The 13,128-nt window shown below is 40.6% G+C and overlaps 1 protein-coding gene across 8 annotated transcripts in view; it reads left to right on the top strand.

Annotated features, from left to right (window-relative positions):
* The window catches only part of TOGARAM2 (TOG array regulator of axonemal microtubules 2), a 61,347-nt gene extending 50,616 nt beyond the window's left edge, over positions 1-10,731 (top strand). For all 8 annotated transcript variants that reach the window (XM_039337039.1, XM_039337036.1, XM_039337038.1 and 5 more), the window contains one exon: positions 6,037-10,731. In XM_039337039.1, the coding sequence (XP_039192973.1) occupies positions 6,037-6,293 (257 nt within the window). In that variant the 3' untranslated portion in view covers positions 6,294-10,731. The remainder of the gene's footprint in view (positions 1-6,036) is intronic.
* The last annotated feature ends 2,397 nt before the right edge of the window (positions 10,732-13,128 follow it).

Genomic DNA, 13,128 nt, shown 5'->3' with positions numbered 1-13,128 from the left:
ATCCCCCTCAGTACCTGAATAGTCTTTGCAGTGGTGGTGGATGAGACAGGCACAACCTCAAGCCATTTTGAATGGCTGTCAACAAGGACCAAGAAGAACTGGCCCTGAAAGGGCCCAGCGTAGTCAATGTGCACCCTAGACCATGGGGACTGTGTTTCCTCCCATTTATGCACAGGAGCTTGGGGCATCTCTGGGCGAGATCGTTGGCACAGGTGGCATGCGTGTACCTTAGCCTCAATATCTTTATCTAAAGCAGGCCACCACAAGTGGCTGCGTGCAAGAGCCTTCATACGAACAATGCCAGGATGACACTCGTGGAGGGATTCTAAGACCCTAGTCCTCATTGAGGTGGGAATGACAACTCTGTTTCCCCAAAGCAAACAACCCTGAGAAAGGGACAATTCGTTCCTTTTGGACCAGAAACTCTGAAACTCAGGACTAGGGCAGTGCTCAGGCCACCCGGACAGGACCCAGGAGCGGACACGTGAAAGTGTGTGATCTGTACCTGTTTCAGCGGTAACATCCCTGGCACTAAGAGGAAGCTCGGGCAAGGCTTGGATTGATAGAATGTTGACAGCTGGCGCGGGGTCAGCTTCTACTACTGGCAGAGGCAACCTACTGAGGCCATCAGCATGGCCCATTTCTTTCCCAGGCTTGTGGAGTAATGAAAAATCATATGCAGACAAGAAAATAGACCACCTAAGCATTCTAGGGGAAATGATGTGGGGAGTCTGCTTACGTGTGGTAAACAGTCCCAGCAGAGGCTTATGGTCAGTGAAGACCGTGAAATGCCTGCCATATAGAAAATCGTGGAATTTTTTAATTCCAGCAACAACAGCCAGAGCCTCCCTGTCTATCTGAGCGTAGTTGCGCTCGGCAGAAGACAATGTTCTGGAGTAGTATGCAATAGGAACCTGAGTTCCATCAGACCTGAGGTGACTCAGGACAGCTCCAACCCCGTAGGGGGATGCATCACAAGCGATGCACACAGGAAGAGACTCGTTGAAATGTGCAAGAACACTGTTAGAAGTGAGCAAGGCCTTGACTTCTTTAAAGCAAGCCTCATGTGCTTGTGACCACAGCCACACAGCTTGTTTGTCTAGTAGCCTGTGAAGAGGCTCAGCTACACTAGCTTTATGTGGAAGAAAAGAATTGTAGAAATTCAGGAGGCCTAAGAAGGCCTGAAGTTCGGCCTTAGACTTTGGCCTGGGTGCTTCTAAAATAGCAGTTAGTTTGGATTCAGCAGGATGAATCCCAGCAGCATCAATTTTGAATCCCAGAAATTCAGTAGAAGGCACCCCAATCTTGCATTTGTCTTTTCTGAGCTTAAGGCCTGATTTCCTGAATCTTAACAGGACAGCCCTAAGCCTTTCAGCTAGAATGTGTGTGGAGTCTCCTGCAATCAAGACATCGTCAAAGTAGGGGCAGACCCCTGGTATACCTCGTAGTGTGTTTTCCATTACGCTTTGGAAAATCCCAGGAGCGACATTCACTCCAAACTGCAGCCTTTTTACCTTAAAGGCTCCCCTGTGGGTCACAATAGTCTGAGCTATGGCAGCATCATCATCAACAGGCAGCTGTTGATATGCTTGAGCTAGGTCAAGCTTTGCAAAAACACGCCCCCCCTTGAGAGAGGCCAGGATGTGACTGACCACAGGAACAGGATAGGCATGTTGCTGCAATGCCTTATTGAGTGTGCATTTGTAATCAGCACAAATGCGAATGTCCCCATTTGCCTTTAGAGGCGTGACAATGGGGGTCTCCCATGGGCTGGAATCAACAGGTTCTAGGATTCCTTGTTGGATTAGTTTGTCTAATTCAGTGTCAATCTTACTTTTTAAAGCAAAAGGGACCCTTCTTGCTTTAATCCTAATGGGAGTGACAGTGGGGTCTAGCTTTAAGGACACAGGTGGTCCTTTGAATGTGCCCAGCTGGGGGCTGAAAACATCTGCAAATTCCTTGCAGACTTCCTGTAGGTCGAGTGTTTGTAAGCTGTTGAGTCCTGTGACGTGTATCCCCAGGGCCTCAAACCAATCGAGTCCTATGAGACTCGTTCTTTCACCCCCTACTACTAACAAGTCTAGTGGACCTTCAAAACTCTTGTATTGCACGTTAAGGGTGGCCTCCCCCTTAACACACACTCTTGAGTTCTGAAAATCAGTTAATACAATATCAGAAGGCCTTAACTTGGCCTTAGTCCCACTACTGGAACAAATCTTCCTAAATGTATGCAATGAAATGATGGAAAGGGCAGACCCTGTGTCTAGTTCCATAGATAATGGAACCCCTTGTAGCTTCACGTTGAGTGACAGCTTTTTCTTCATGGGCTTGTGTGTGCCTGTCCTACAAATGTTTCTACGCGAAGCGCAAAAACCTACCCTATTCTGGCTGGGGACTCTGGTACCCTTCAGGCGTTCTTCTTGAGGTTGTGCCTTTCGTCGGCCCAGACACACAGCTGCAATGTGCCCTTGTTTGCCGCATGCCCGGCAGGTAGCGGAGCGGAACTTGCAGTCGGTTCTCCTGTGGCGACCTCCACAGCCGATGCACTTGAGCGGAGCTGAAGAGCTTTCCTTCTGATTTTCTCCCTTCGCGGGGTGTAGACGGTCGACTTCTTCGTCCGGATCCTCCTCGGAGTTTCGTCGGACGTCTTCTTGGTGCACGGACGCACCCTCTGCACTGCTTCTGATCGGCCGCATGTTCTTGACGGCGCCGCCTGCTGCTTCTTCCGCGGTGGCTTCCCTTAAAGCGTCTTGGAAGGATAATTCTTCCTTAGCGAAAAGTCTCTGTTGTAGCTCTCGATGCCTCAACCCGCACACGAATCGGTCCCTCAGTCGTTCCTCGAGGTCCTTGAACTCGCAGGGCTTGGCGGCCTTCCGTAACGCGGCGATGTACTCCTTGGCTGACTCCCCGGACCGTTGATCCCTCTGCTCGAAGGTGTGGCGCCATGAGATAACGGACACCTTGGGGTGGAAGTGGTCCTTCAGCAGCTTCTTCAGGTCTGCGTAGCTTACAGACTCTACTGGAACAGGTGCTGCAAGGTTTTCTGCGATTTCGAAGGCGTCTTGGCCGCAAGCGCAAAGCAGGGTGGCAGCCTTCAAGCTATCTTCCCTCACTTGGTTTGCCTTGAAGTAGTTCTCCATTCTGGATACGTAGGACTCCCACCGCTCTGGATGTGAGACGTCGAATTCCGCAAGCCTTCCGATTTTCGCCATCTTCGGATCTTCAGGAGACGGGTCTATCAGCCAGCCTACCCCCGAATGCGCACTGGATTGGCGGGCAGCTGCTGAGTCAACACCGTTCCTCTTCCGCCGCTCAGGACTCCTTGGGTAAGCTTACACTTTTTCCTTTCCAGGTAGTGCAAGGCATCCCACCTCGTCGCCAGTGTTGCGTCCTTGGCGGGAAAACAGACACGAGAAGCAGCTGGAGTTCTCAGTTTCTTTTATTCAGCGTTCAGCTTACAGGAAGATGGCTTCAGCCTCGCCCAAACGCCTCGCAGCCTCTTATATAGGCAACTCCCGGGTAAATGGGTTACTTTTCCCGCGCCAGCACCCGCGCATGCGCACGGCGCTGGCGACAGCCTGTCTGGTCCCGGGCAGCTTTGCACCTGCCCGGGACTGCCTGCAAACGCCCGAGCCGTTTGCAAGGCTCGGGACATAACATGAACCATTATGCCACAATCATCCCCAGCCAACAATTATGGTAATTTGGAAAAAAATATCCAGAGGATGTTGAAGAAATTATTATTTAGCATTTCTATAGGTTTTACAATGAACAATGAATTTAACATACTGTATATTGTTTCAACCATATAAGATAGGTCATTGTTATCTCACATTGTAGGCTAAGTGACAACAACTTCTTTAAAGTCACTTTTAGGCTCATAGTTGCAGTAAGAAGCCACAACCAAAACAACACCCAAAATTTAGCCAGTGTCTTTCCTCTGCCCAAAAGATGGAAGGTATATTTCAGTCTAGTCCACCCATCCAGGAATCTAAGCCAAGTGTATCAGGTTGGGAAAAGCTGGTTTTAAGTTTTTAACTTACACAATCTGGTGTTCCACTTTCCTAAAGCATGTGAAGTAATCTTAGGATTAACAACAAAACTATTTTCTTAATTCATTTAAGTTTTTTTTTGTTTTAAAAGAATAGCCAAATATCAATAGTCAAAGCTGCTGCTGACATACAAAGTACCGTTGTGCAGAATTCCACTTAGCTCCCCAAAACAAGTTTTAAATATTCAAAATGTATTTTATGTATAGTTACATAACAGAAGGAATTCACAAAAAATTAGATTCAAATCCCATTTATGTACAGTTTTTGTTTCCAAAATATTTTTATTTTCCTAGCTTTTAAGTTTGCACATTTCTTTCGTAGTCACAGGTATGTGTTCTGTCACTGATCTCTGCAGCTGACTGTGATACATGAAGTCTGTGTTCCTATATTATTGATATTAGATCTCCTCCAAAAAAAACTTCAGAAGGCAAGCCGGTCCACTGGTTAATTGTCTTCACTGTTAGGAAATGTCTTCTTATTTCTAGGTTGCTTCTCTCTTTGATTAGAATAGAATGCAATAGAATAACAGAATTGGAAGGGACCTTGGAAGTCTTCTAGTCCAACCCTGATCAGGCAGGAAATGATATATCATTTCAGACCAATGATTGTCCAATCTCTTCTTAAAAACTTCCAGTGTTGGAGCATTCACAACTTCTGGAGGCAAGTTAATTGTTGTAACTGTCAGGAAATTTCTTCTTAGTTCTAAGTTGTTAGCCTCCTTGATTAATTGTGACCATTGTCTTTCTCGGATGGTCTCATTCTACATAACTATTCCATGTGGCTTTTGAGGCAAAGTGGGACAGACCAGACACTGATCAGATGTGATGTGTGTCCTTCTCACCACGGAGCACTGTTTTCTATTTAGCTACATTTCACCTGATTTTTTTTTCTAACTTGGAGCTAGTGCCTGCTCCTCAGGCAATGTGCTGCAGTGGTATATAATTTGTATATCAGTTTGTGGCACCCTGTCAATAGTCAAAAATTTCAAATAAATAACAACAATACTGGCATTATACTAGCATAAAGCACTAAAGAGTTTGTTTAAACAGTCATACCTTATTTTCTGTTACTTGAAAGACGTTTCCATGGAGATTTCCATGAGGACTAATTTCAAGAATTTTAACAATTCTGCAAGATTATTTGTTCTATTATAAATCTTATTTCAGCTGTTGATAACTTTATTAGAAAAGATGAGCCCATGTTCGTTCTCTCCCTTCAAACCACTTTATGACTCTACTGCTATGGTCTATTGATGCAGTCCAGTTGGCAAGGACTGCCTGTGTAAGCAATCAAGGAATGGACGAAATGCAGCAATGAGGAAAAAACTGCCACTATTACTAATGCAGATAGCATATTATTCTCCTGAAAGATTTCCCTTTTATAAAAAGTATTGATGTTACCTAACACCAACATATGAAAATACTAGGGTAAAATTTAAATAAATAACAGTTATTGCTATCTATTTAATTGTACAATACTATTAACGCTTATATGAGGAGAATACAGTGGTACCTCCGTACGCAACTGCTTTGAAACTCATCAAATTTGGTACTCAATATATTTTGATGTGAACATTTTGTCCCAGTACTCTTTGTTTATTTGGTACTCAATGCACAAGCTAGAATTTGTTGATGTCAGCTGCTTTGTGACTCACTACATTATTTGTTATGGGAAAAATTTGTTTGGTACTCTTTGTTTTTGGTATTTATTGTACTTCCCAGAACCAATTAACAATGAGTACTTAATTACCACTGTAATTGCAAACATAACTAAATAAGCAGTTGTTCATTGAAAAGGATATTGACTTAACAGTTTTTCAAATTTCAGTGCTATGAGTGTGATCATAAAAATGAGCAACTATCTAGTTCACTATTTTTCAATCTTGACCACAAAGTATGGACTTTAATTCTCAGAATTCCTGAACCAGCCAAGGTTGAGAAACACTGTTCTTGTTACTTAAAGATCTGCAATCTTCTGCTTTCAGGTCTTGTGGCTGTTGCTTATCCACAAAAGCCTCAAGTTACGGAACGTCACATCCTTCCTGTTCTCTGGTATTTCCTGAGTAACATGATTGGTAATGGGGTATTGCCTGGGAAGAGTGGAAATGTGAGAACTGTGGTCTCTAAACTCACTAAAAGCTTGCACAAACAAATGGGGCTGAAACTTGAGGAATATGCTTGCAACCAACCACAACATGTGATCAAACTGTTTCAAGATCTTCTAGATATGGATCTTCACTGAAGAGAGCCTGTTACTGTTTCTGGAACAGTTATAGTGGGACATTTCAAAGAGGAGCAAAATGGATAATGATACAGAACTTGCCATTACTTAACCTTTTTATTTTTGAGTCTCCTGTTGAAAGCTTTTAGTAATAACCTACAACGGAAAATGTATATAATATATTTTGCTGTAGAATTAAATCATCTATTTTTTTAAGGTTTAAGCTCCTCCAATTTTGACCCATAGAGATTTCCTCAATGACAATAATGCATAAATGTCATAACTGTAACATTTATATGTGTAAAAAGAGAAATTTATTTATGTAATATACATTTGTCTACAGTATGTGATAAAGTGATAGAGGTAAATTTTAAACCATAACAGTGCCTCTATCACTATGGATTGCCAGTTAGAGAAGATGAATTATATGACTATAAAAAAGAGGCCAGCTTAAGCAAATACCAATTTGTGGTAGCTTCCAAACGGTCATGTAAGCTGCCCAGCAAAGTTATTCCTTAGGTGGTTACTGGAAAAAAATTGTGAAAGGAAGAAGAGGAAATCTGAATATAAATGCTGGACACAAAATGCATAAGAAATATTCCAAACAATGTTTTTCTTCCATTCAGTTGACCTGTTATAGAGGAGATGACACACAGTTCTTCCACTTAGCACTGGCATAGTATATTCTCATTTCTTTATTCTTTTTTACAAGCCATCAAGGAGAAAAAAATGAAACACCACGCAATGCCTCTTGTCAGATAGGTTTTGTTGCTGTCTTGAAGAACCAAGAAAATCTCATTTATCTCATACTATGTTAGGAACTTGAGATGATATAACTTGTCACTACTTTCTGTTCATTGTTTTTGAATCTGCCTCTCTTCACTTAATTAGCAAAGTATCTATACAGCACTTCCTTTAGTAATACAATACAGTAGAGTGGTTTGGAACATCTGGAATTGTCTGGTTGTGCTCTAGAAGCACTAGCCTTCAGCAATGATTTCCAAATTGATTCTGAAATACTGGAAGTCAAAATTAATCCCTGCAGAATTTCTATATGGACAGCTGTCATTTGCTAATGTGGCATAAATGTCCATCATCATTAGATTAATATTTTAAAAAGTAAAATGTTTTAATTATTAAAAATACATTTTAAATTTCCTTTGTTTGCATTTACATTTTGATCCTCGATATTCAAAAGGCATTAAGTGCCAGCCCCAAAGGATAGATCAAGAAATCAATGCCATATTGGTCAAAAATTACTTTTATCAGAACAGCTATAATAACAGGATCTTGCAAGTCTAAATGTGCTTCCCCCTCTCTCATTTTATATCCATATGAATTAGGGATGGGTTTATCTGAGGCATTTTCTCAGATTAATTTCTTGGAATGGACTTAAACCACACTTGTCTGATTGTTGACTTGAAAATAGAGATTTCCTTTATCCTTCAAGGCCATTCTCTGTTGTCTCTACATTAACTTGAGAGTGAGGTGGGAAGGATTATCTGAATGAAAATATGCAACTAACCTGGATATTTTGTCTAAACTAGCAGTAATCAGCAGTAATTAGTGCCAGAGGTTTCTAAGTGCTAATAGTTTGCCTCTCATGAATGTCTGGAACACAAAAAGCTTTCTGCCTTAGTCTAAATGTAAGGCCAAATGAAGTGTTCCCTCAAATCAGACCAAAAGCCTATCCGTTGGAATGGGGGGGGGAGGAGAGCATAAGTGGAAAGCGAATGCAATTCTAATAATAATCAAGTTCCTTATTAAAGTTTTTGACAAGATAAGAGCAAAAATATTTAAAGAAAAACTCAAGTGATACTGGTGTTCTTTCTTGTGACTTTTTAAGAGATTCACAAAGCCAAGAAGGAAAGGAATGTGTCATTTGGGGTGAATTGTTATAAGCATGCTGAAGATATTCAGCTGTACCTCACCACACCAAGCCATGTCAGGCATATTATGGAAAGCTTGAATCAATATCTGAAGGCTCAGGTAAAATAAACCTAAGCTAAATACCTATCTCCAGGATTAATTGCTATATGTCAATAAACATCTGAGGACATCAGTCCCAGTAGTTACTCTGAATGAGGTTAAGCTTCCACACTAAGTTGGTTTCTGGACCTTTTCTTGGATTCTTGGATACTATCTAAACAAAGGTGAAGATGTGGCTGGGGGAGGGTGGGTATGCCAAATGCCTACCTGGACCCAGATTCTGATAACTGATGCCCTAATCTCAATATATCCGGATTACTGTAATATGCTTTATTTGGGATATTTGCAATATTTGGAGAAGCTGCTAGTCCCACTAGGTGGAGCAATTTAGCTTCACGGGATATCTAAAATTACTTTTATTGAGATTGATATAATCACAGAATTTTCAAATCTTATGGTGCTGTATGTCTTCTTAAGTAAATTAGGGAGGTGTCTATCTGAGCTGGTTATGAATGTTATCTGGCCGTTCTCGACTTTAAAATGTTTCAGATCCTTTTGCTTAGAACACAGTTCTTGCATATTTCCATCAAGCTCATCTTCCTTATTCTCTACAGAAGCTGTAATGGTCCAAGATGTGCTGCTGATGAATCGGTCCTACTATTGTAGGGCAGCACTTCTAATAATTTTTGCACTAGTTATCCCGGAGGTTTCCAAAATCAGCTGAGTCTGCACATCTAGTAAGAACATCTCAAGAGGTTTTGCTGAAAGTCTTTCATTTTTGGTGGGCATGGACTAGGTGACAGACCTTTTCCAAGGGAGGTGCTCTGTGCTTTAAAACTCTTTTGTGTGTGTGTGTATTTTGGGAAATCCCCTCCCTCTTCATGTTCTGTGAGGCCGATAAAACAAACCTTCTGATTGTTTAATGGCATCCACTTTGGAGTGAGTCAATTAATCTGAAATGCTGCTTGTATGTGACTATGCCATTCACATTCTCTGGACTAGTGTGAATTACCCAATCTATACATGAAGTAATGCTAATGTGGAATTGCAATTGTGAAAATTTGGCACAATTATACAGTAGAGCAACTCTTTTCTTAGTGCTATTCACTAAATTCATAAAGGGGAAAGCAAGAGTGTCTTTACTCTATAAACTTATTAGGTGCATGTACAAAGACTCTTGGCAATTTCTAAGTGTATAGCAGTTTCGGGTCTTCTCAAAATCCCATGTATTTGGGCAAGACTAGGTTAAATTCTCCTTCCTCTCTAAATTCATATTGTGCGGCTTATGAGTTAACTATGCATATAGGAGGAAAACAACCATGGTTTGAGTCCCAATCTCCTTTAAATAGCTTTCTGCTCAGGAGATACTCCTGCTAATGAAATAGACAGAAGTCAGTTTTATTAACAGTATTTCCTTTTTTAATGGTCTGAAAAAACATGCAAGGTGAAACTGAGAAGGCAGAAAGAGAAGTCAATGCCAGGAAACAGCCTCTTTCCTTTGGATTGGAATCTTTTCTGGGAATAAAAAGACTGCTCAGGATTAGGGGTAGGAAACAGATGGGGTTAGATGGAGTGCCAGGATCTGCAAAAGAGAATTGGCAAATGCTTCCTACTGCCCTTGATTCTCTTCTAAAATAGTTCTTTCAGGTAGGATGAGCCACAGACACCTACTGATCCATCCACACTATATAATAGTGAAAGAGAGAGAAAGACAGAGAGAGGGGGGAGAGAGAGAGAAGGAGAGGGGGGAAAGTACATATGAAGGAAGAGGAAGAGTACATATGAAGGAAGAGGAAGAGAAAGAGAAAAGCAACAGCAGCATTTTCTATTTTCTATTGCTGGGGCTTCATTTTTTGGCAAGGGATTCAGAGAATTTGTTTTATTAATCAATTAGTTTGCTATTCCACCTTTGCCACCCTGAAATCTGCCTTGAAATTTCTGAAGTTTTATTATTTACGTAAAAAGGATCCTGTTCTGTTGCCTCATTCTCAGGATGCCTGAAAACATAGAACTGTTATAATCTGGATCTTTCTTTTTGAAGAGGCATTATGAATCACAATCACAGTTACCTAGCACCACCACAAAAGGATCAGTAAGTGTCAGGACAGTTTACTTGGCAAGAGTTGTGCAAAGACTTAGGTTTCATCAGCCTCTGCTAGATTTATCCTGTTGACAAACAGCGTGTGCCAGTTTCTGCTCCAGTTTTCTTGTTTAACCTTCACAAGGACACAACAAGCAGCATTAGACATATATACACCCAGACAGGCATACTCACATGGGTATAAACACACACATACATGCAATTACACAGAGTACAGAAGAGAGCAATTCAACTCACACAGAGCACACATAACAGTATAATTCACAGTGTGGAAATGTAGAACAAAATTTTGGTTAACCAGTTTTAAAATATCTTCTTATTATGCTGCTACATCCCATTTTTTTCTGAATAAGACAAAGAGCAATAAGAGCATAAATGTAATAATTTTTTTTACAATGAATGTGTATTAAAATGGAATTGAATTTCAAACTGGGCTCTCAATTATTTGTTCCGTTCCTACAGATTAATTTTGAAACGGCCTTTTAACTTTGAAATGGTACCTTGGATGCTTTTGAGACAGTCAATATCTCTCACTCCAACCTATTTCAGAGGACTGTTACGAGGATAAAATAGAAAATCCCTCAAGATTACCTTGAGCCTCCAGTGGAAAGCAGATATAAAGGGAATAATAAAATGAATAATAATCAGGACAAGGAAGGACTGAAGAATAGGAAGAGAAACAAAACTACGCCAGACCACATGCTGCTAATAGTAGCATACAGCCCTTAATACTTGAAAGATCAAATAAGGCTTAAAATATCAAATAAGCATATTGATAAGAATTCTTGGGCCCCAAATAGGCAAGATGAACATTTTATATATTAAGGAAAAATACCAATTTTTAAATTGCATCCAAGAAATGCAATTTTGAGGCACTTCTTTCTGAACGAGTTACATTACTCAGAGCATTGAAACAGAGGTTCCAATTCCATGTTCAAAATTTATGTACATGCAGTTTGCATGTGCATGAAATATGTTAGGTGGGACAAAGAGCAAAGGAACAGATGGCAAATGACCTGGGAGAGCTTTTCTGGAGAGTGTAGAAAACATTTAGCTATCAGAATAGTCCATATTGAGCTAGATGGAAAATGAGTCTGATTCTGTAGACTTGACTTAGGAACCATCTTTCTATTCTCCAAAGACATTCAGGCTACCCAAACTGAAATTTGAGCCAACAAATTTACAGACAGTCTTAAATCTTGCCATGCCATTTCAAGCACAACTTCATGGAAAGAAGATTTGTTATATGGGGAAGTCTACATTGGGAAGTTTTAAAAAGGAAATCTTAGTAGTTATTTCCATAGCATCCAATCCAGAGGACCCGGTGTATATCCCGCTTAGTAGTTTTTCAAAAATGTACACATGTGTGCGGGTATACCTATAGGGATAGAATTTCCAAATCAAGTGCCTTTGTTGGGAGTATAAATCCTCTTCCAAAGGCAATCAAAATAAATCACAACAGATGCAGACAACAATTATGGGAATTGAAGTTCAAGTGCCGGAGTCTAGAAAGGACCACTTTAAACATAAAAATTACATGAGGAGAAGGGAATATTTTGTAAGATTTAATCCTTGGTCTCATCAGTAAAGAGGTTTGACATTATGTAATCCAGCTTTTTTCCATTTTAGTTGGAGAAAGTTTAAATGAATGCACGTACTCTACCTCTTTAAATGAAAGCCTGGGGCTGCCTGCTTTGGATATCAAACATCTTGGAATCTTTTTTTTTCACAATGCCAAGATAAAAGTCTACAAATGTGTGAGGTCTTATGCTTCCTGATATTTTTAACCCTCCATAACCTGACAAAATGATTGAAATGTGTATTTACATGTACTTGTTTACATGTCATTTGTAGATATTTACTTGATGGCCTGTGTTTTGTGTGGGCAATGCAACAAAGATTTTTCTCTCGGTTGTCTCTGAAACCTTCCCACCCTTCTGCAGATTTCTTTATGAGCAATTGTTGTTCACAGCAGGTTTGCCTTCGTTTGTAGGCATAATAATTAAGCTGAGCAGTTAGCTTAAAACCCCCTGCATGTATGAGGAGAGAGAATAAAGAAATATTCTCTCTATTCAGAAATGCCAGTAGGATCTGCTTGGATGCTATTTTTAAGACCGAGATGTAAAATGTTGGGATCTGGATGAACACTGTCCATATTATTAGTGCTGTATGGTTCTTATTAGTATTAGGGGCCAGATACAAAGGTAATCCCTCAAGTGTGGCTGACAGACATGACCAGGAACAGAATGACAAATTCAGCAATCCCTGTAGGGCTGAGTAAGCAGCCACTGGAGAAGGAGGCAGTTATAAATAGATCTGAACAATCCTTTCCCACCTGTTGCTGAACTTAGAGCTGCTCTTGGTTTAGAATGTGTATAGACACAGAAGAAAAATGTTTTCCAAATCTGGAGCAGTTGTGCAAGCAAGAACATTTTAACCATTAGCCTCATATGGTATCAGCAACAGTGCTCTCCCCAAGGTCAAGATAGAGAATATGTTCAGTGGCAACCAGTTTTCTCCGTCCTGTTCTTCCCTTTAAAAAAGCAATTGTGAAGACTGCAAACTAGCAGATAATCTGGAAAACAGTAAGAAATTGGGAGGAAATAAATTTTTAATTCCTTTCCACCTCTTTCTCTCCTGTTACTGAAGAAAACTATACAGATATATCAAACATTCCCCTGTAAACTGAAGACAATACTGTGGTGCCATTTTAGGTAAAAAAAAAAAAGGAAATCAGAAGAGGGGAAGCAGTTCAATAGATCAGAAGATCTGTCTTCAATGGAAAACGTGTGTTGCAATGTGTCCTGAGGAACCCAGTTATTCTCC

Source organism: Crotalus tigris, unplaced genomic scaffold (genome assembly GCF_016545835.1).
Source record: "Crotalus tigris isolate CLP2741 ecotype Arizona unplaced genomic scaffold, ASM1654583v1 scf7180000017668.6805642782:7212621, whole genome shotgun sequence".
NCBI lineage: Eukaryota > Metazoa > Chordata > Lepidosauria > Squamata > Viperidae > Crotalus > Crotalus tigris.
This window is presented reverse-complemented; position numbering and strand designations above follow the sequence as displayed.